Source organism: Lycorma delicatula, chromosome 2 (genome assembly GCF_047948215.1).
Source record: "Lycorma delicatula isolate Av1 chromosome 2, ASM4794821v1, whole genome shotgun sequence".
Classification (NCBI taxonomy): domain Eukaryota; kingdom Metazoa; phylum Arthropoda; class Insecta; order Hemiptera; family Fulgoridae; genus Lycorma; species Lycorma delicatula.
In genome coordinates this window covers 196,666,396-196,690,806 of record NC_134456.1, presented here as the reverse complement: position 1 = coordinate 196,690,806, position 24,411 = coordinate 196,666,396, and the positions used below count along the sequence as shown (strand labels likewise).

At 29.3% G+C, this 24,411-nt stretch overlaps 1 protein-coding gene across 1 annotated transcript in view; it reads left to right on the top strand.

Annotated features, from left to right (window-relative positions):
• LOC142320027 (dipeptidase 1-like) overlaps positions 1–24,411 on the top strand; it is a 633,229-nt gene that overhangs the window by 351,589 nt on the left and 257,229 nt on the right. The window contains exon 4 of the mRNA XM_075357707.1: positions 15,350–15,524. Coding sequence (XP_075213822.1) covers positions 15,350–15,524 — 175 coding nt within the window. The remainder of the gene's footprint in view (positions 1–15,349; positions 15,525–24,411) is intronic.

Here is a 24,411-nt window from a genome sequence, read left to right as displayed (position 1 = left end):
AAACTTCATACGATGCCAATAGATATTTATCATTCAAAGTAACATACTTCTCCAAAGTGTTCTTTTCTTTATTTGATGTTTGCAAAAGACGCTCAAAATATTCTATTGGCTTTTTTGATAACGTTGCATGTTTAGTATTCAAATGTCGTTGCAGTTTTGACGGTTTCATGCTTTCTGCAGCCAAAACTTCTTTGCAAATTAAGCACACTGGTTGTTCTTCATTGTTGTGAGAAGAGCATGTGAAGCCGTACTGCAAATATGATTCGTCATATTTTCTTTTTTTTGTTTTGCTAGAAGTCGGATTTGAAGCACTGCAACTTGGTTGTGACGGCGTGGCAGACTTATTAGTTGGAATTTTAATTAGCCATTTATCCATGATGGTTAAATAATAATAAATAATTAAACAAAATGTAGTTGAACTTTAACGTAATAATTAAAAACACCAACTGAAAATTACACAGTAAATACACACATGTCACTACGAAGACAAAGCTGAGTCCAAACTGAAGTACAAACAGAAAAATAACTACACTCGAATCTTTACCAGTGCAATGACAACAAATTACGATCAGATCAACCCCGACGCATGGCGTGTTCAAAGTGTGCAGCGCACAAAGACGCCGAAAAAGAAGCTTTCATTTAATTTTTTTATTATTCTTTTATAAAAATAATATGCCGATTCGCCTAGCCTAGCTTGATTATGCTTCCGTATTGTATGTGTAAGCTGTAAGGCGACGCGGCGTCTGGGTACTTATAATCACTAAGTTATCTTGCAAACACTGACGCCGGCGGCCAGACATCAATGTCGAACGTTCAGTTGAAAATCGAGGAGCGCGTTGTATTTATTATTTTAAATGCTACTTCCATATTTTCATTTATAGGCCCTACATAACAGTTTTGCATTGCCACTTTTTTCAAAAAATAGTTATAATAAAACTACAATAGTATTTTGTATGATTTTTATTTGTATTTATATTTGTACGTAGTGTGTATACTAATTTTAAAATTTTATTTATAATGATTGAAAAGTATCAGATCTTTGCGACCCCCCTGGGGGTCGCGACCCACAGTTTAAGAAGCCCTGTAATAGACAATAGATATACAATAATAGATAATAAACAATGTTTAAGCGTTCCATATAATAAGCAAAAAAAAAGAAAATGTTACAAAATTCTTCCAGCCCGATTTCATTTATTAAACAACGAATAATCATAAGAATTGTATAGCTTCTGTAAATGTTATATGTTAAATGTTATAAGTGAAATCGGGCCGGTAAGAGTATTGTAGCAAACTTTTCTATATTTTGCTTATTATATGGAAAGCTTAAACATTATCTATTATTGTATATCTGTTGTCTATTACATATATTTAACATGTAATACTTTTTAAAGAAAATTCTAAATTAAGAACAAATTTTGATAATATAATTGTATTGCCTTATCTTTTTTGATATCAGTATCGTTTTGTTAAAAACAGATCTATTTATATTACAGAAATTGTTTGTTTTTTTTTAGCGGAAAAAATGATATCTGCGAGCCTCTTACCGTACGGTTTACAATTTTATTGTAATATATTTTTTTTAATTTCTATTCTGATTACATTTTTAAAACATTATACTAGCTTTTACACTTTTCTTTCTAGTTTATTTAGGAAGCCTATCATATATTTGATAATGATATTACAGAACTCAACCCTCTCTATAAACAAATAGTTTTTACCTTTTCATCGCTCAAGATGCATTTGAAAACAAGATTTAAGAAAAAACTTAATTAATATTAATTACATACATCTTGAAAGTAAGTCATTGTAATAACCCATCAATACATTTGCGAGTCAAATATGAAATAAAGATATTACATTTTTATTTTCACTAAGTTTCATTCTTCGCAAACTTATAGTTAAAGATATATTACTTCATTAAGGTTGGTAAGTATACAAATTAACTATCAAAAATGACCAAGTTAAAAGTATTGCAAACAAAAATTTCTTACCTGTTATATTAAACATCCTCTTGAGACCAATGATATGATCGCTGCAAAAAACTTCTCTTACTTTTGTAGTAAAATTAGGATTATTCAGGTTTAAGGATTTTTCTTAAGATTATATTTCCAGTAAATATCTATACATAAAAATATTTCTTCAGTAATCGAGAGGCGTTTGGTTTTTTAACTACACATAATCTCTATTTTCATCAGATTCTACAGTTACTATCCCTGATTTTTTCTTGTAGTAACTGATTGTTACTAATGTTAAATATTGAAAAAGAAAGCAATAATCTTTGTAGAACAAATTCTATTTTAAAATTCATATCAGAAACTCATGTAACAGGTAAAAATCAATAAGTTTTAAAAAGGATGAATGATCATTCAAACCTAAACTGTCATATTTGATTGACAATCATGTTTGGTTGAAGTGAAAAACACAATAACATTTGGACTCCAATATGAAGGTAAAACCTTTTAGCCCATCACAACCAAATATAATTTTCAATTGCTGATTTTAACATCATAAAATTAATTCAACTCATTTCTTGTAATATCTGAAATTTAAGAGTATATCTTTATTATTCTCTTATTGATTTAAAAGAATTTGAAATAAAACTTTACAGGCGCTGCATTTCAATACTGTTAAAAGTTAATAGTTTGGACTTTAAAAAATATATTAATAAAATGTTAAGTTTTCTTTTATTTTCATGAAAATGAGTGTTAAAAGATCTGAAAACGTTTTGAGATATAAGACTTTCAACACTGTTTAATTTGGTTTGGTTACCCGTTTAAAAAATAGAAAAGTTTGAAATATTTTCATGTAACTGTCATTAGATAAAAACACAGAAATCATATTTTCGTGCAAAAAAAATAATTAACATTTTTCATTCTATTTAATTTATTTTTTCAATATTGTTGCCTGCAACTCAAAATAAATATACGTAGTAATAAAAAATAAATAAAGTAGAATAAGAAAATTATGAATGTTGTTTTTTCCAAGAAAATACTTCATAAATATATATATATATATATATATATATATATAAACATACATAAAATACGTTAATAAATGCGAGGTCACGAAAAAATATCAATACTCCTATTGACATTAAATATATAATTGTTATAGAAAGTTCAATATTTATTCATACATCTATATTATAATTCTTTTTAATAACATATTTATTGACCACAAAATGTATGTTTTAAACAAACAATTCATTATGATTATTACAATTATTGTATTATACAGAGGGATTTAACTCTTCAGATTCACTGACACATTCCCTAGGTAGTAATTTACGGAACATCAGTAATTGATTGTAGTTATCAAATGGAAAGTCCCTCGGGTATTATTTAATACAGATGCATAGATTTAATATTGCGGCTCCCTCTTCTCATTAATTAATTTATTTATTTATTTCATTAGTATTCACATCACTAGCATATAACAATTTACAAGTGTTCATAATATAACAATAGAGAGTATTTATTATTATTAAAAAAAAAATAATCTAAAATATAATAAGCATTCAAACATGAAAATATGTTCTCAAACAATATTTCAGTGTAATAAATTAATTAAAGTTTTTTTATGTGTGTATATTATTATTCTCTGATTAGATCTTTTACTATTTCTTTGTAAATGTTAGTCAATTACTTTTTCTTACATAAAAAACGAATTTCCTCTTATGATAGTACAAGTAAAGGATTTATTAATTTTGAAACGTCATTTAGAGTAATATTTTTTGGAAATTTTCAAAGCAGTGTAATTTTGAAATTAAAAATTCCAATTTACATTGTTTTTGACTTAATTTTTCATCCGTTCTTGTGAATTCTTCTGCTGAGCCCATCTATAATAAGAATTTTCGCTGTCATTTGTAAAAAATAGATATTGTACATCTACGGGTCCTAAGTGAATAAAAAGTAATTAAATAACTATTTAAAATACATTCTGACAATTATTTTTTATATACAGATAGCAGAATACAATTTCTTTGTAACTATTATGACCGCAACTTTACAATACCATGAAGATATTTTTGTCTTTTTTTAAGTATAAGCATTTTAAAAACTGCATCACTGGTTTTTTCATACATTGAATTCCGAGAACCGAATCGGTTACTTAACAACCCTTTGGGTGGATTCGTTTGTACTTTTGTAGAACTATGAACTACTTTTATAATTCATAAAGGGTAACATTTAAACTCCTTGTGATCAGTGTAAAAAATTAACTAATCGTGAAATCCAAAAATATAAATTTCTAAGTTACAATAAATTTATATTTTGAAGTTCTTGGGTTCCAGAGTAGTTTTTAGCCTTTCACTTTTGATAGAAAAAGATATGGTAACTTGCAAAATTACGTAATCTTGTAGATTACCTTCACGAATTAACTTTAATTAAACATACAACTGAATTATCAGGCTCCCGAACAGTCAACAGTTACCTAACTCAAAAGTAGCCCAACAGCTTGTGATACTCACTTTAATGAATTTAAATGGGAAACATTTTATATAATTAAAAATTAAATTAAATGGGAAAAATCTTAACTTACCTGTTTGTAAATGCATGTAATCGTACAGTTTCCCTTCCGTTGCATATAAATTATAAAGAGAAAAAATCATCCACACGTTAATTCATTTTGTTTAAGTTATTAGTGCCTAAATTTTATTATATTCCTAATGCTGTTTACTTCTGGACTCTAAATAAAAACGCATTTCGACCAAACTTTAACATGGTTAAACATGGGACACTGATATATAGATAAAAAAAAAATAAATTAAGGTGTGATAAATTTTTTGTAACGTCCAGAATCGCAGTGTTACTATTAAAAAATTGTTATTTAAATACTTAATTTTTAATCCTTTAAAGAAAATTGCTCAACTGCTTATTTTTAAAAAGTTTCTAGTTTTTCTTTTTATCATGAGATAATGTTTTACATTTTTATATGCTACTCAAATAAAAGGAATAATTTTTTTAATATGTATCCATTTTATGATTATATCAAGGAGTTTAAAAATGTAAATGTGCATATTATTTTTCCAGTGAAAGTATTTATAAATTAATGACGGACTATACGATTGGTTTATTTGCAACTTATTAGTTCATTAATTAAATATACGTGCGATAGTTGTGAACATTGTTTTCGCTGATATATTTTAATAATAAAAGATGTTTTAATAATATTTATTGTTTTCGAAAAGTTTGCGTCTCGTGTTGAGAAATTATATAGTCTTTAAAGGTGGGAAACCTTTAATTTTTTAATTTATCATTCCACAGTCTTAAAGTGTTATAATCCAACTTAGATGTTAGAAATTGGACTACGATAAATTCATATGCTTCAAGTGAGTTTAGGTGTGAGGATATTTCGTTAATAAAATTAGACAAAGTATCTATCTACAGATTCTCTTTTTATGGAATCGTAAGGTCAGAACCTTACGATGCAATCAGCATTATGAGAAGCAATTAAATATTTGTTAAATCGAATCATTAGTAAATCTAAAGCATTTCCATAATTCTCATTCGTTATTGACAAATTTTTAATAATGGCTAACGCTTCATCTTTTAAAGAAGCATGCAAATAACGTAGTTTTTTGTAAATCTGTTAAATCAGTGTTATAAAATAAATAAAGTATCTTAAAGTTGGTGTTAAGTTTATTCCTTTTCTCTTTCACGTGGTACTTTCACGTTAAACGAAATCAAGGTGGAGCCCAAGATACCGAACGCGATCAGAGTGTGAAATGACGACCCCGTCCATATGGACTTCAGGACAGTCTTACCTGCTCATTGCAAACGTAATATGACTTGACTTATTCGGATTTACTTTTAACTTCCATTTTATAATAATTTGAGTTTCTTAAAATTTGGTTTGCATTTTTTCCCTGGATTAAAATTCATTTAACAACTATTTACATTAATTTAATTTAATTAATTTTTAAACTATTTTATTCGCAGGTTTTAACAGGTAAAAACATAAATTAAATTTAATAATACAGAGTTAAACTATTTAGAGTACTGCAAATTACAAGACTACTTTTTGTGTAGTCCTAATTAACTTAATTATAAGTTAATATTTTGTATATTAAGTTGGCGAAATTAAAATCGTAAAAAAAAATTATTATTGGAAGAAAACTAAATCTTAAAATTATTATTAATCGTAAAACGTTTGATCTTGTTTAAAAGAAGAAAAATATTGTTTACTAAACAGTATACATTATAAAAGTATATAAATTTTACTTTCTGAACAGATTAACGATCTTTTAAATTTACATTTTTTTATAAATGATAGTTAGATTGGTTTTATTTATTTTTTTTTTTTACGTAACATATATAAGTATTTTGCAACCGACCGTTGAACATTATTAATTGTTTTTTTACGAGTATGTGTATATTTAATAAATACATTGTTACCTTAAAAGATTCATAGTTAGATGAATATTTAACTGTGTACTAGAATAAATGTAATAGGTAACCTAACCTTATATTCCTGTAATTCCTTTTGGAGATTCCTAATTTACTCGTAGATTATTTAATAACTCAAATTAAAACATAGCGATTTGTTAAGTTATTTTATTAATACAGTGAATTGCATGTACAAAAACTTATAATTATACATTACATATATAATCATGCTAGGCATGAGTTGATGTGCTACTCCACTGGTAAATAAAAAGGAATGTAGAGCTTATGCCCAGAGGGAGAAAGGAAAATAATACAAAACCATAATAACAACAGTATCATTAAACACAGAATTAATAAATACCCAAGGGAAATGTGTATATGTTATAATATTAGTACACAAAATTAATTACTGCGTGAAATAACAGTAATTAAATTCAGATTTATTTTCACGATCAACAATACAAAGTTTTACAAAAATGTACTTCTTATTTTGGCAACATCAATATATATGTATTATATGGCCGATTTATTTCACATAGAATTCTAGCTGCTAAATATCATTTGATAGTAAATAAATAAAAATATATATGTATTAATTAGTTAAAAATGTTCTTACTTATAGAAATATTTTATTATATATAATTATATTTTACTATAAAAATAAGAAAATTTAACATGAACAGAAAACAGAAACGTTAGGAAGAAGATGGACGAAGGAGAGGAAGAAGAAACATAGTGAACGGATGAAGAGGTTTTGGGAAGAGAAGAAGGAAGTAAAGCCATGATTGGCTCAAGTTTACGCCTCTCCTAAAGAGAAATAATCAGAAATAAATAATAAATAAGTATATTATATGTCTAATTTTATTTATTTTATTTTTTTTTAGTAAAGTAATATTTATTTATTATTTTTTTTTTTGTCTTCAGTCATTTGACTGGTTTGATGCAGCTCTCCAAGATTCCCTATCTAGTGCTAGTCGTTTCATTTCAGTATACCCTCTACATCCTACATCCCCAACAATTTGTTTTATATACTCCAAACGTGGCCTGCCTACACAATTTTTCCCTTCTACCTGTCCTTCCAATATTAAAGCGACTATTCCAGGATGCCTTAGTATGTGGCCTATAAGTCTGTCTCTTCTTTTAACTATATTTTTCCAAATGCTTCTTTCTTCATCTATTTGCCGCAATACCTCTTCATTTGTCACTTTATCCACCCATCTGATTTTTAACATTCTCCTATAGCACCACATTTCAGAAGCTTCTAATCTTTTCTTCTCAGATACTCCGATTGTCCAAGTTTCACTTCCATACAAAGCGACACTCCAAACATACACTTTCAAAAATCTTTTCCTAACATTTAAATTAATTTTTGCAGTATACAAATTATATTTCTTACTGAAGGCTCGTTTAGCTTGTGCTATTCGGCATTTTATATCGCTCCTGCTTCGTCCATCTTTAGTAATTTTACTTCCAAAATAACAAAATTCTTCTACCTCCATAATCTTTTCTCCTCCTATTTTCACATTCAGCGGTCCATCTTTGTTATTTCTACTACATTTCATTACTTTTGTTTTGTTCTTGCGTAGGACTTCATCTATGCCGTTCATTGTTTCTTCTAAATCCTTTTTACTCTCGGCTAGAATTACTATATCATCAGCAAATCGTAGCATCTTTATCTTTTCACCTTGTACTGTTACTCCGAATCTAAATTGTTCTTTAACATCATTAACTGCTAGTTCCATGTAAAGATTAAAAAGTAACGGAGATAGGGAACATCCTTGACGGACTCCCTTTCTTATTAGGGCTTCTTTCTTATGTTCTTCAATTGTTATTGTTGCTGTTTGGTTCCTGTACATGTTAGCAATTTTTCTTCTATCTCTGTATTTGAACCCTAATTTTTTTAAAATGCTGAACATTTTATTCCAGTCTACGTTATCGAAAGCCTTTTCTAGGTCTATAAACGCCAAGTATGTTGGTTTGTTTTTCTTTAATCTTCCTTCTACTATTAATCTGAGGCCTAAAATTGCTTCCCTTGTCCCTATACTTTTCCTGAAACCAAATTGGTCTTCTCCTAACACTTCTTCCACTCTCCTCTCAATTCTTCTGTATAAAATTCTAGTTAAGATTTTTGATGCATGACTAGTTAAACTAATTGTTCTGTATTCTTCACATTTTTCTGCCCCTGCTTTCTTTGGTATCATAACTATAACACTTTTTTTGAAGTCTGATGGAAATTCCCCATTTTCATAAATATTACACACCAGTTTGTATAATCTATCAATCGCTTCCTCACCTGCACTGCGCAGTAATTCTACAGGTATTCCGTCTATTCCAGGAGCCTTTCTGCCATTTAAATCTTTTAATGCTCTCTTAAATTCAGATCTCAGTATTGTTTCTCCCATTTCATCCTCCTCAACTTCCTCTTCTTCCTCTATAACACCATTTTCTAATTCATTTCCTCCGTATAACTCTTCAATATATTCCACCCATCTATCGACTTTACCTTTCGTATTATATATTGGTGTACCATCTTTGTTTAACACATTATTAGATTTTAATTTATGTACCCCAAAATTTTCCTTAACTTTCCTGTATGCTCCGTCTATTTTACCAATGTTCATTTCTCTTTCCACTTCTGAACACTTTTCTTTAATCCACTCTTCTTTCACCAGTTTGCACTTCCTGTTTATAGCATTTCTTAATTTCCGATAGTTCCTTTTACTTTCTTCATCACTAGCATTCTTATATTTTCTACGTTCATCCATCAGCTGCAATATATCGTCTGAAACCCAAGGTTTTCTACCGGTTCTCTTTATTCCGCCTAAGTTTGCTTCTGCTGATTTAATAATTTCCTTTTTAACATTCTCCCATTCTTCTTCTACATTTTCTACCTTATCTTTTTTACTCAGACCTCTTGCGATGTCCTCCTCAAAAATCTTCTTTACCTCCTCTTTCTCAAGCTTCTCTAAATTCCACCGATTCATCTGACACCTTTTCTTCAGGTTTTTAAATCCCAATCTACATTTCATTATCACCAAATTATGGTCGCTATCTATGTCTGCTCCAGGGTAAGTTTTGCAGTCAACGAGTTGATTTCTAAATCTTTGCTTAGCCATGATATAATCTATCTGATACCTTGCAGTATCACCTGGCTTTTTCCAAGTGTATATTCTTCTATTATGATTTTTAAATTGGGTGTTGGCAATTACTAAATTATACTTCGTGCAAAATTCTATAAGTCGGTCCCCTCTTTCATTCCTTTTGCTCAGCCCGTATTCACCCACTATATTTCCTTCCTTGCCTTTTCCAATGCTTGCATTCCAATCTCCAACTATTATTCAATTTTCATCTCCTTTTACGTGTTTAATTGCTTCATCAATCTCTTCGTATACACACTCTACCTCATCATCATCATGGGCGCTTGTAGGCATATAGACGTTAACAATCGTTGTCGGTTTAGGTTTTGATTTTATCCTTATTACAATGATTCTATCGCTATGCGTTTTGAAATACTCCACTCTCCTCCCTATCTTCTTGTTCATCACGAAACCTACTCCTGCCTGCCCATTATTTGACGCTGAGTTAATTACTCTAAAATCACCTGACCAAAAGTCGCCTTCCTCTTCCCACCGAACCTCACTAATTCCTACTATTTCCACATTTGTCCTACCCATTTCCCTTTTTAAATTTTCTAGCCTACCAACCTTTTTCAAGCTTCTAACATTCCACGCTCCGACTCGTAGAATGTTATTTTTTAATTTTCTGGTGACCCCTTCCTTAGTAGTCCCCACCCGGAGATCCGAACGGGGGACTATTTTACCTCCGGAATATTTTACCAAGGAAGGCGCCTCCATTATTGCTATGTGAAAATGCAGAGAGCCACATTTTCTTGGAAAAAAGCAGCTGTAGTTTTCCATTGCTTTCAGCTGCGCAGTACTCAGAGGACTGAGTGATGTTGATACGGCCGTTTAAGTCGTCCTGACTCACGCCCCTAACAACTACTGAAAGAGCTGCTGCCCTCTTTCAGGAATCATTCCTTAGTCTGGCTCTCAACAGATACCTCTCCGATATGGTTGCACCTTCGTTTCAGCTACTCTGTATCCCTGAGCACTCAAGCCCCCTCACCAACGGCAAGGTCTCATGATTCATAGAGGAGGGTAATATTTATATGTTATAATATAAATATCTCTGATTGGACTTATTTTAAGATGAAGATTTATTAGGTCTGTCTTTTTTTTCTTTATTTGTCTTCTTTTAATTTCATATAATTACAATTACATATAAATCAATTATATTATAATAGATTAATATATCTTACCTTTTATTCTTTAGTTAAACATTAATAAATAAAGCTATTAAATGTAAGTGAATGTTTTTAAAAAATATTAAGTTTAATTTACTTAGAAAAGAAGTCTTTTTCACATATATTGTGTACATCTCGCAATTATGTATTCAATTTTTTTTTTATTTCTATCCATTACAAATTTCTGTTTAGCTAAAATAAACTTTCAGAAATTTTTAAGGGTCGTTTGTTTTTGAAAGAGAAATAAAATATATTATGATACTTAAACAGAAGTGTGTAGCCTTGTCAACAAGAGCTTTTTATGGCAAAAATATGATACTACATTCACTCTATGTTATACAATATGTTATATCTACAGAATAATTTCTATTATAAAGAAATAAAATGGAAGAAAAATATTTTTAAAACATGAAATGGAAACTATTACTCACATATACTTTTTGGTTACATTAGATATATGGCGATTTTTTTTTATTCATGTGGAAAATAATTATCAGTAGTTTTATTTTTACTAATGGATTAAAAATTTGGTTTGACAAACTAAACATTGTAATTACTTCTGGAAAAAGAAAAGTAATGATTTATTAAACAGTTACCAAATACTAAGTATCTACCTCAGATTTATTTTTAATAATTATTATATATGATATTTTCATAATTAATAACACATTCCAGCTACTTTTGTGCGTTGCTCGCATGTTTTGCTTGTAATAAATCCAGAAATAATGTAAAATTATATTCATTAGAATATAAATTCTAGTATTAAAACATATTTCATACTTATGAATATATGTATCAAATTCGAAATAATCAATAGTACGCTTTTCAAGATCAACAAAACGAAGTTTTACAAAAGTATAGTTCCTTTTTTGGGACAACCATGACCAATCATTAATATACATCTTTATTATATCGCCTATTATTTGACATAGATTTCTAGCTCTTAAGTATCATTTGATAATAAATAACATTATTGTATATTTTATTGTCATTTATAATTAATTTCATATTCCATTACACTACTCTTTTGATATATAAAGATTTTCATAGAGAAGGCATTGTTCGGATTCAGGTTAGTTATCTTACTGGTGGTTGGGTTTCAATTAACCACACATCACAGAAATGGTCGACCTGAGACTGTACAAGACTACACTTCAGTTACACTCATACATATCATCCTCTGAAGTAATACAGTGATTCACGAGTGGGTGACGGTGATTCCCGGAGGATAAACAGGAAAAAGTATTCGTAACAAAAATTTACACAAAAACAAGAGATATTTATATGGAAAAATATCATAAGTTAAAAAGTAACAACCCTTGAAAGATCAGCGAGATTTCATCAAAAACCCTTCATATCATTATGAATTATATCAGTAACTAGAAAAAAACCGGGTCTACGGCCCGCCGCAAAAATTCTACATGGTTTATGTTTCGTTACACATGACTTTGTTAAATGTGTTTGCCAATCGTAACTAAATAACTTTCATAAATTTAGAGTAATAACAACAAAAACCTTTACAACGAAAAGCTTCGAATCGTGAACATTTTTAGCTGTTTCTTGAGATATGATTTTTTAACACATCTCTAACTCCCAATGTTTTCCTTTTTTATCCCCAAAACACATATATAATTTTAGATATATCTTTTTTATCACAGGAATAAATCTTTCGAACGAATGAATCTTTCGTGCGCTTCAATCAAAATAAAAATGTGCGCACATACAGCAAACAAATTATCACACCACGCTTTTTTATTGGAAAAATTTGAATTTAATCGATTAATTGATTAATTAAGTAATTAATTATGGATTCAATGAATTAAGTTAGTTCGATATTGAATAGCATTTCTTACAATCTAAACATAGTATATGATGGACGCTTTCACTTCAAAAATTATGATTTGGTGAGATAAAAAAAGATAATGAAACTTGTTTCATTTCTATTGTGCATATGATTAAGACATAGAATAAATTATTTATTCATATTTTGATAGGTAAGGCAAAAATTTAATAAAGATCGAAGGGACAAGAGTAATTTATTTGTAGCCAAAGAATTTGTGTGTGTTTTTTTTTACCTAATTTAATTGTTATTAGTGTCATATAAGCAAAATAAGTTAAAATAGGTTAAAAAGCGAAACAATGCCCACCTCTTAATTACGTCCTAAACAGAAAAAAATGTAAATGAAATGGAAAAGACCTCGACAAATGAGAAGGTATCTGATAGGAAATTTAGTTGTTAAGACATGAAGTAGATTTTTTTTTGTCTAAATCAAATAATAATTTGGAAAGATTCTGTATATCCTTCGGAGTCACCGACATTAACATTCTATAAAATTTATATTCTCTCAGTTTGATGTGAAAGAAATGTAACAGCAAAACTGTGAGGGAAGAAAAACAATAATATAATTACATAAAAATTAGAGTGAAAAACATATGAAATTAGAATTAAAAATAGAACAGATGAATGTTGTAAGTGCATCAAACTAGTTACGTGAATGATAACTGAAAAGAAAAAACATCGTAAAATAATGTCCTAATATTACATAGGACATTATTATTATTATTAGAATTATTACATAATTATTACGTAGAATTATTATTAGACTATTATATGAGTTACATTTTTAAGAAAAATATTTATGGATTATGTTTTTATTCATTTGTTCATTCTAAAGATATCCGACTAAATTTATAGATAATTTTTTTTATGTTGACGGAAATGAAGTAATGAAAATATAAGTCTTTTGATTGGAATCTAATGCAGGAACAGTTAAACAGTAAACCAGTTTCTTGATTGCGCTACAACTACTGGCCAGTCAGTAATTCTTATAATTTGTAATTACCGCAAAAAAAAAAAATATATATATGTATGTATATTTATTATAACTACACTCCATTATCCTAAGTTTTACTAATATTTTTTTGCATTATCTATTAGCACGTTAGCTTCTACCGTTATAATTTCGCAACATCTGCTGCCTTTTAAATTCTTCCAGTCGAATTACTTCTTGCGCGGCTCGTGGAAGTACTGTACTTTGTAAAGTACAAGGCTCTTCGCAAGATGTTTTTAGCTCTTTGTTTCTGGACACAACTAACTTACACTCCCGTTTTTCAAATATGTTTTTGAAGAAAACCGGTAAATTTTTGTTGATTTTTTTACTTCTACTTACTCTTACGTTTCCATCTTTTCTCCTTCTGTTGGTACACGCATCACTTGTATTCAAATTTATTTCAATATTTATAACATATTGTATAAGCTATTTCAAATTTATTACTCTCAGAGCCAAAACGGCGACTTTTTAATGTATTATTATTATTATTACGTAATCGTCCTGATCTCGGGTTGACTTACTTAAATTTCAATATTTAAATGCAATTAGGCAGATTACCTTAAAATATTTTTAATGAAGACACTAGATCATTGACAACACAAGTTGTGGCGCAGGTGTGAATGGTGTCATTCCAAATATAAGGCCATTATTTCGAGAAAGAGAATAATATTCCATATTCACGACAAATACTACAATTCTGTAAGAAATATTTGTTTTATTATCGAACTTCAGTACATCAATAATTTTACCATATAAATGATACTTGTAATTTGCCAAATTCTAGCAGTGAAATGATGATTAATTTTTTGAAAGGAGTTCATTTTCGGCGTTACATCACCAATCATAAATCCAACTTATTTGTAATTATCAAAGTTATCAATTATAATTAAATTAAAAAAATTATTTGTTGAGTACTGTAAATTTGGAAATTTTTACATTTGAAATTTTCAAATTAAAATCCCTAAGAGGTTTCAATATTTTATGAATGATTAATTATCCACTGCCGATTCTTTTGGTTATTTGTTTGCTTATTTTATTATGAATATTAAATATAAAACGAGAAATATCAATTTTGATGTCTGGGAAATGTTTCTATTCTCGTATAACAATAAGTTTTCTGACCGTAGAATTATATTTAAGATTTTATTCTATGAGATATAATTTTTTATTTATTTTTTAATCATTGTAGTATTCAAAACAGAAATAAGCGTACACATTTCTTAAGTATCGTAGAACTTAATTATTATTATCACCTACTAATAGAAAACGTAACTGTTTCAGTTAGCTTAAACAACTTTTTATGAACTTTTTTAATAATATAACTGTGAAAATCTTATAAACCTATTCACAAAATTTTTATTATTTGTTTAACTATTGAACTTAAAATTTACACAAAAGGTTTTTTTTAAATACACTTAAAAGTATTTTTTAAGTAAGCGTAACTTTTTTTGGAGAATATCTTAACCATAAATGCAATTAAAGAAAATTTTGTTTTTCATCTTTGTTACAATACTTACCGTAAAGTTCTATGTCACTTTTCTCTAAAAAATAATTTGTAAGAATTATATTTGAAATGAGATAATTTATTGACTTTTGAATCTTCCTTAGAAATAAAAAAAATAATAATTAAATTGTTTTCCCATCCTACTGAGAATTTTTTCTTCTTTCACATTTTTTACCGTCCCTTGACACATTTTTACCATTAAATGATAAATTCTTGAATCCTACTTGGTGTATATATATATATATATATATATATATCATAATAAATTATTCTATTTAGTTAAAAAAATAGAGAGTTATTTACGTTTGTATTTGATTTTTTCCAGGTTGTATGGAGTTACTAAGGTTTCGACAACGCTGGCTAATAGTTGCTGCTGTTCTTTTAGCTGCTGCTGCGGGGGTAGCTGTTCCATTAGCATTACAGCTTCGTGCTGAAGCACCGTATCAGGAACGACTTCAATTAGCTTCCGCATTACTGCGAGAGACTCCTTTAATAGATGGGTCAGTAACCAAATTTTTAAAGTCATTGTACTAACACAAAATTAGTTTTTTATTCGATAACAGTATTTAACTGGTTGTGTAGTTTCATTCAGCCACGATTATTTACAAATTTGTTTTCTTCGACTATTTTTAATCACACGGTCAACCGGTAATCGCCTAGAAGACGCTGCCTCGGTCGGCCCTGAATGACGTAGCTGTAGAATATTCCACCCTAGTACATACAGCTAAAATCGCTGCCCTGCCAATCGGGATTCCTCCTGGTTAATTGAAACATGACAACTCTATCCAGTTGCCCCAATGCCTCTCTTCAGAACGGCTATCCTTCCCGTCCCTATACCCTAATCAGAGTCCGGGTATGTAACTCACGCGTACCCGTTCGAATCGCGCGTCCACCTCATATACCTTGAGGGTCCTTAATGCGTCATCGGAGCGCCCCAATCCAACCACTCTTGTACGTAAATGGACTAAAAACGCCCTCAACAATAACTCCCTTGTCGCTATACGTGTCCACGATTCGATCCCTTGCGACCTTATTTTTTTCGCCAGTCCTTTTTTTTTAATTATCGTATACACTCATCCACACATCCAGATAATTACAACCTGGGTATCAGACATCACAGTCTAAAGCAACATTAAAAATGCTTCTAAAAAAAAGAAAAAAACGGTATTAGGTGCTTCCAATTAACTATTAAAAATGCCTAATAACACGCGCGTGGGCTCACTCACTCGCGCGCGCACGAGTATAGGAGAATTAATTGTGTTCATTCGTTTGTTAATGAAGATACTAATAATTTAATCGTGATTCAGAATGACTGACTTAAAAAATTCGCTCACAATAACATGGTAGTTTTTAATCTTATTGAAACAAATGGAATATCGTTTTTTTCAGTATGAACTACTTAAGATGTCTTCTTATAAAATAAAATTTAGAAAATATATAGTAACCGAGATATTCATCACCATGTGGTGTTCTACCTGTTGGCAGGTTCCTGACACCCCTGCTGTCTCCATCTGTTTCTGACTCATACTTTTCTTTTCATCTCATCATAACCTTCACTACCCATCTTTATGTCATTTATTAACTTCAGTCTTTTCCTTCCTCTTCTTTTTTCACCTTCATTGGAGTCTTCAAGAATTGTATTTATTATTCCTTTTCCCCTAATTATATGCCCGTTCCAGTTTCCTTCCCACCTTCTGATAGCTGCCAGTATTGTTCTACCTTCATTTATTTTTCTAATAATTCTATTTTATTTACTCTGCCTACCCATTTTATCTTCTCCATCCTCCTTTAGACCCACATCTCAAATCCTCGTTCTTATCTTTTTCCTTTTTCCACAGTGTCTATGTTCACTACCGTACAAAAAAAATACTCTAAAGATAACATTTTTGCGATTTCTTCCTTACGTTCAGATCCATATTGCTGCAGGGTAGGTTTTTTCCTAAAATACCTTCTTTCACCGTTGCAATTCGTGTCTTAATCTCTTCTTACTCCTCCAGTCTTCATTTAGTACTTTCCTGAAATATCTGTATCTTTTTACTTGTTCAATTTTTTCTTCCGTTGTTACAACATTCATAACTTCCCCCTTATTCACCTTTATAACTTTTGTTTTCCTCAGATTTATTTTCATCCCATATTCTTTCATCCCTAATTCCAATGCTTTTAACATCCCACGTAATGTCTGATTGGTTTTAGCTGCAATCAGCAGATCGTCTCCAAATCTGACACAATTTATATTTGTTCCACCTATGTAACTTACTCTTTTTTGGTGACGTAAAGGGTAAACAATGTTTATGACGTTAAAATCAATTGTGTACCATTTTGAATATTTTTATTAAAACTTTCATAACTGTTTTTTTTCACTGAAACAATCGGTTTTATTATGCACACCAATTTTTTTTTTTTTAATATTTCAATCGATTCTTAAGACATACATTTATACTGAAATAAACCCAAAATAGATAGATGGAAAACTAAGTGTTTCTAGCCTCATGGTTAAACATACAGTTTTTTTTATTTTGATGAGAGAAATCTACTCCTTCCTGCTTATTTTAGGGTCGGGATCACTTTTATAACTACTATCTATTTCCATATATGAATTAATAAAGTCGACATATATTTAAATAAATAAAACTTACTGTACCAATTATAAATCCATTTAAACTGAATATTTTTATTGTTTGATAGCTTAGTCTATAAACTATTGTGTAGGCAAATGTTTGGAACATACTTCTGTGTTGTTAGAGCGGATTCATAATTTACGTACCCTATTATGAATAAATGTACCCGTTATAAATAAAATCATTACCCATCTTTTGATTCATGAATCCAGAATATCAGTGAATTTTTATTTTCTTCTGTTCTTTAAGAAAATTTTATTATTCAAAAAGTTAGCGTTGTAAAGTTATATGCTCGTTATTTATACTAGAAAAATAGAAAGAAAGTAATTTGACATGTTCTGTTAAAAGGAATTTATACTGTTCTTAGATGATGCTAAAGAACGATCTATTCGGAAGAAATTTTAAAAGGACTTCTTTGCAGTTCATTGAACTGAAAACTATGTCGTAGAACACAAAAGGAAAAAGTATTACCTACTGTCAAAACAAGGCATTAAATCAGAACTGTACTATTTACCTCAAGTACTGAGATTGAAAATGTTTTATGCTTCTCTAAGTTAAACAACCATTTATATAATTTTACTTCCGGTATTACGTATAGTTAATGCTTAATACAAATAATCAAGAAATAAATGATAAAAATGTAACATAAAATTCAAGGTATTACATAGTTTAATTCATCATTCATATATATATATATATATATATATGTGATATGCTGTTATTTTATAATATTGCCAGGATACAAATAACTTTTCCCTTGCGGACAAGAACCAACATATAAAACGCAACTACTCACAAGAGAAAGGGAATATCAGTTTGTTGTTTTATATTATTTGTCTCTTTCTTTCTTATGATTATGATGCATAATATGAAGCAACTTGTACAAGAGGTACTAGTCAAATTTAATTTCTCTGAAAGTAATGACGATTTATCCATATTTATTAAACAGCTAGTTCTCGTAGTAAAATAAATTATAGGTGACATATAAATGAATTAATACCACCATTTTCGGTGGGCTGGAAATGTTGTTATGCAGTAGTATATTTGTCACAATGAAAAAGGCAATAATTTCCTCTTCTCTTCTGCAGTATGCTTTGCAAGGGATCTTTGTGAGGGGGGTTATTATTGTGAATAGTTATACTGCTTTTAGTCATGACTTGTGTGATTCATGTCAAGGGTCACCAACAAATCATTACAGTTGTGACACTACACATACAAGATAATGTATCCAGCGTTCTGCCTAAATCTAATTAGAATATAAATAATTCAGATACATTTATCAACCGGAAATGAAATAATCCTTAAATCCTTTTAATAGTTTACTAAATGTAAAAGCCTATGTACTTTAAGTCGTAAGATTAACCTGCAAGACGTAAAAATATATCAAGAAATTTTATAATAAGATTCAACATTCAAACGGATTAATTCATAGCGCATTTTAAACATAATTAATAGCTAAGTATTCAGAATAAAGTTTAATGAGCATTACTATGTTTTAAAAATCAAGATGAAACCTCTTTAATAATGGCGAACATCTTGTGTTCGCAATACATCAATATGTTTGCATTATACATCAGTAATAATAATGATAGTATATTATTACTAATATAAATACATATGAGTAATAAAATAGGATAGAATATTCTTTACAATTTTCAGTGTGTCCCCACGGCACAATTCAAGTTGTATAAATATTAATTGAAAAAAGAGAACAACTAATTAAAAGTATAATTAGTGTAAGGTAATTTTATTTTGTGAACTTTTCAAAAATTAGTTATTTTATTTTGTAAAAATAACATGAATAAGCCGATGAGAAATTAAATAAAACTTTATATAGAAAAATAATATACATTACTGACGTTTAAATTATTAATAAATACTGCTGCATTAGAAATATTAATACGAAGGTATGAAAAATTAATGCGCTGGCTCAGTTATAGAAATCAATAATGTTTGATACGTTTATATGAATTTGTGCTAGTTGGAGACGAGAGAATTGGTTTAGATCGGTTAAATTCTATTGGTCTGTTGAATATACGTAGTATTGGCATTTCTTGACTGTACGTATGTTATTGTGGATGAGTATGAGCTATCGAGAGTTATTAACTGGTGATGAAGTAGTCATGTAATATACTTTACTCCTTCAAAATACGTGTACCTCGAATACAGTTTGATAAGTACAACTCATATTTTAGGGTTTGCAAATTGACTTGTAGTATAATTTTAATAACTAAAAATCTACAAACGTTCACAGAGTGCGATGTAAATAACCATATAAAATAAGATTTTTATAAAATTACAAAGTTTATTTTAATTTTTTATATTTTTAAAATTAATTGTTGACTTGATTTAAATAGTATGAAAACTCTTTGCAGATAACTTTATTAATTAGAAGTACAGAATATTTAATTTAAAATTGAATAATAATCTCTTGGTCTTAAAACACGTCAAAAAATTGGTTCCTAAATTTTTATTATTTTTTTTTATTTCTATCAAATAAAAGAATAATATAAATAATTATAGTATTAATTTTTTACCTGAGAAATAATTTTTCTTACACTATCTTTATATGCGTAATTTTTATTTTTAAGAATTTGTATTTTTCTCACATGCTTATATATTTAACGTTATACTACATCTGGGAAAGCATATATTGAAAAGAAAAAAACGTAAAAATAGACTCATAAAAAGGAAAGGAAGGAAAAGAATACGACCTAACGTAAAAAATGTTAAATAAAAGAAATCACACGTGGATGTAATGCTGAAGAAGAGGTATAGTACAATATTATTGGTAGAGGTAGCAAAGGTTAAATGTCGAAATAGACTGGTGGAAGTCTTTAATCTAATACAATTTCTATATATTATTTTTTCATCATCTCTTCCGTCAAACAAAACATAACATTCCTAAATAATTAACCTATCCTTTTTTTTATTTTTACTTGTAAATCAATGATAAGAGTGAAGAATTAAAATATATCAAAATAAACCCAGGAACTGATCAGGACCTTTTAGTGAATCAATTGATTATTCCATGAACTGATCTACTGAGCTTTTGAATTTATATTAATTATAAATTGTATTTAATTATAAATTTATAATCTCATAAAAATTATAATATTATAATTAATTAGATTTCTTTATGTTCTTCATTATTGGTATATATCATGTACATTTGTTAAAATGTCGATCGGTTTGCAACTAAGTACAAAATAAGACTTAACAACCACGTAAATTATCTAGCTGTTAACCTCTTAGACAATGGGGAAATCTAAGGTGATTAAAGAGGGTAGATGTATTGGACTTAGGAATCTAATAGTGATACTCAGCAGGAGACCTCTCTTCTTAAGATGTATATCATCAAATTATTTATGTTTTTGTTTATGATCATTTATGTTTCTAATGTTATTTGTTCCTATATTACTGTTAATCTTTTTATGTTGGAATTTATTTCGTAATACTGGACATTATTATGATTTCTATTTCAGTACTGGCTGAACTTTATCAATTCTTATGATTTACTGCTGTATAAAATTAATTTAATTAAGGTGTTTCAAGGGAAACTCTTTTATAACTTGATTATTGTCATTAAATTTACTTATGGTTTCTAATCTATGAAACCGATTGTAAATATAATTTGAGAAATAAATTCTTCAAACGTTTACAATTCTAGTTTACGAGATTTCTTAGTTAATTGTTAATAGATTGCGTTTGGAAAGTCGCTGTGCATTATGTTAGAATTTTTGAGTTCATTTGTTCTTTCGTCGTTAGCTTGGTTGCCGTGTGGGATCGTTTGGCCTTGCTCAGTAATAAACCAAGACGTGTTGTTGAGTTGTGATTAAACGTGCTTCGTTTCGTGCATCGGAATCAATATTTGATTCCGGTAATGGTTATATCAGTAGAGGACGCATTTTTCTCGTTGAACAGGACTTTCAGATTCCAAATACACCCGTTTCTTACTATAATGTAATTGAAACTCTTATCGAAACATTTCGGGTAACAGGCTTTGTTGAAGACGCTGATCGAAGTGGAGAACCAGCTATACTAAACGAAGAGAAACTGCTTGACATTTCGGATACTTTGGCCGAAAGTCTATCAAAGTCAATACGTAAGTTAGCACAGCAGCAAGATATCAACTTGTTACCCCACATAAAATTAAAAAAAAAAAACTGAAACTTTTCCCCTACCAAGTAATGTGTGTTCAAGTACTGAAAAATACAGATCATTCGAAAAGATTAAATTACTGTCAATGATTTAGACGTTTTATTGACCAACATTCCGTAGGTATCCTCGAAATTACGTTTTTTTTTTACAGATGAAGCGTGGTTTCATCTGGAAGGGTATATCAATTCATAAAATACACAACTGTGATCCACAACGAGCCCCCATGAATTACACGAAGCGAATACTTGAGTCTGTGTCGGTGTGAGAAGAACGAGCACTGTGGATCCAATTCTTTTTCAAAATACAGATAATAGTGATCGTTATTGTGCCGTTTTAGCGAACTTTATTAGTCAGTTAACAAAAGTGAAAATCAATCATGGTTGGTTCCAACAATATGGTGCCACAGCACACACAGTTAACAGGATAATGATCTTTTTACGAAATGTCTTTGGTGAACGAATCATCATTTTGAGAAGTTTGTGGCCTGCACGATCGCCTGATCTGACTTCCAAACATGACTTTCAGTCGAGGGCAGCAAAATAAGTACTATATCATAGCAGACCACGCACGACTGACGAACTAAAAACCGCAATAATGGCATAAAAATATAAGAGACATTCCAGTACATCAAATTGGTTAAACTGTTTGAAAATAAAATGAAATGTGTGCAGTGTTATACTGATGTTATTTTCAACATCGTTTATAAACTTTTCCAGTTATTATAATATCCGTTTCTATAAAATAATGAAATAAAAGTACTAAGTAATAATTAAGAAAATTTCGTTATTACACTTCCCTGATTCCAGTGCACAACTTTCCGAATGCACTGTGCTAAATAACTACATACGCCTTCCATAAATCGTAGAAGTGAAATCATATATATGTGATGATCATATTTTTAATGAGGTTTTGTTTACGCGACGAATTATGCAATCTATATTAAATTTTAAAGTTTTATATCAATATTCGGTGTGTATTTATACACATACATATATATATATATATATATGTGTGTGTGTGTGTGTGTGTGTGTGTGTGTGTGTGTGTGTGTGTGTGTGTGTGTGTGTGTGTGTGTGTGTGTGTGTGTGTGTGTGTGTGTGTGTGTGTGTGTGTGTGTGTGTGTGTGTGTGTGTGTGTGTGTGTGTACTTGTATATTTTACTAATAATAATAATTTCTCCGAATATTGATATAAAATTTTAAAATTTAATATAGATTGCATTATTCAACGCATATATATAATTAATTAATAATTGCATAATTCATATATATATATATATATATATATATATATATATATATATATATATATATATACACTAGTCCATTTATATTTGTATTAATCCGATCAACCAAAGTAGAATAATAAAATAAAATACGACACCTACCTTATTCCATAATTAAAGCCAGAGCGCTTTCGCAAATTCCTCGCACCATATAATGCTCTATATAATTTTTCAAATCTTTTGAAACAAATAACACATTAAAATTGAAATTAAAAGTCCTATAATATACGTAGATTAAAAATTAAAAATTGCATATATATATATATATAAAATATGAAGTAATTTAATAAAATTAAATTAAATAATCCATTTATGTATGTATATATATATATATGTGTGTGTGTGTGTGTGTGTGTGTGCGTGTGTGTGTGTGTGTGTGTGTGTGTATGTACACACACACACACACATTTTTTTAATAATTTGTATCAACAAAAAGTGGTAAATAAGAATATCGAATTTCAAAATTCAAGTTTGCTTTTTATGATAAGAAAAAGATTAATTGTCCCATCATGTAGTAGTATTCACACTTAATTCCTTTAATTTTATATTATGTTTAATATTTAGTAAAAAATACAAATTAATTTTTAGTTTCCATCGTGCGCTATAGCAGAGCTATAGCTTTAGAAAGAAAATATTGTAAATCGGTCCAATTTGTGTATATGCGGTTTTCACCGGATTTTGACGTTCTGACGCCTAAGAAACCCAAAAAACCGGATGAACATTTTCCGGATGTTTGTATGTATGTGTGTTCGGTCTTGCACTCCTTATACTCCCATAACTACTGAACCGATTTTGACCAAACTTTATCAGATTGCTTCTATATTAAATGCATCGATGCCATTAAATTTTCATCTTAAAATGTCAAGGTAGTGAGGCTGTACAGCAAGTATCTCAGTATCTCGAAATTTCATCTAATTAACGTCTTCTTTTTCTTAAGGACATTTGTTAACAATTTAAAAATAATAATATTTGCAAAAATGTTTTTTTGCAAAATCGTAGCCCCATCCTAAAAAAATATCCAAATTGATTAGTGGCTAAGTGGGTATACTGCCTCAATATTATCCCCTCTCATTCAAAGGAGCGCTAGTGTAGCACTGAATTACAGCTGTTATGTCGTCTGCTGTGTTGTGACGTCACAGTTGAGGTTCTTTCTTTTTCTGTTTACCCTCCGTAACCACTGTAGGGTATTATTTCAGAGGGTGAATGAGGATGATATGTATAATTGTAAATGAAGTGTAGTCTTGTACAATCTTAGGTCGACCATTCCTAAGATGTTTGGCTAATTGAAACCTAACCACAAAACAACACCGGTATCCAAGATCTA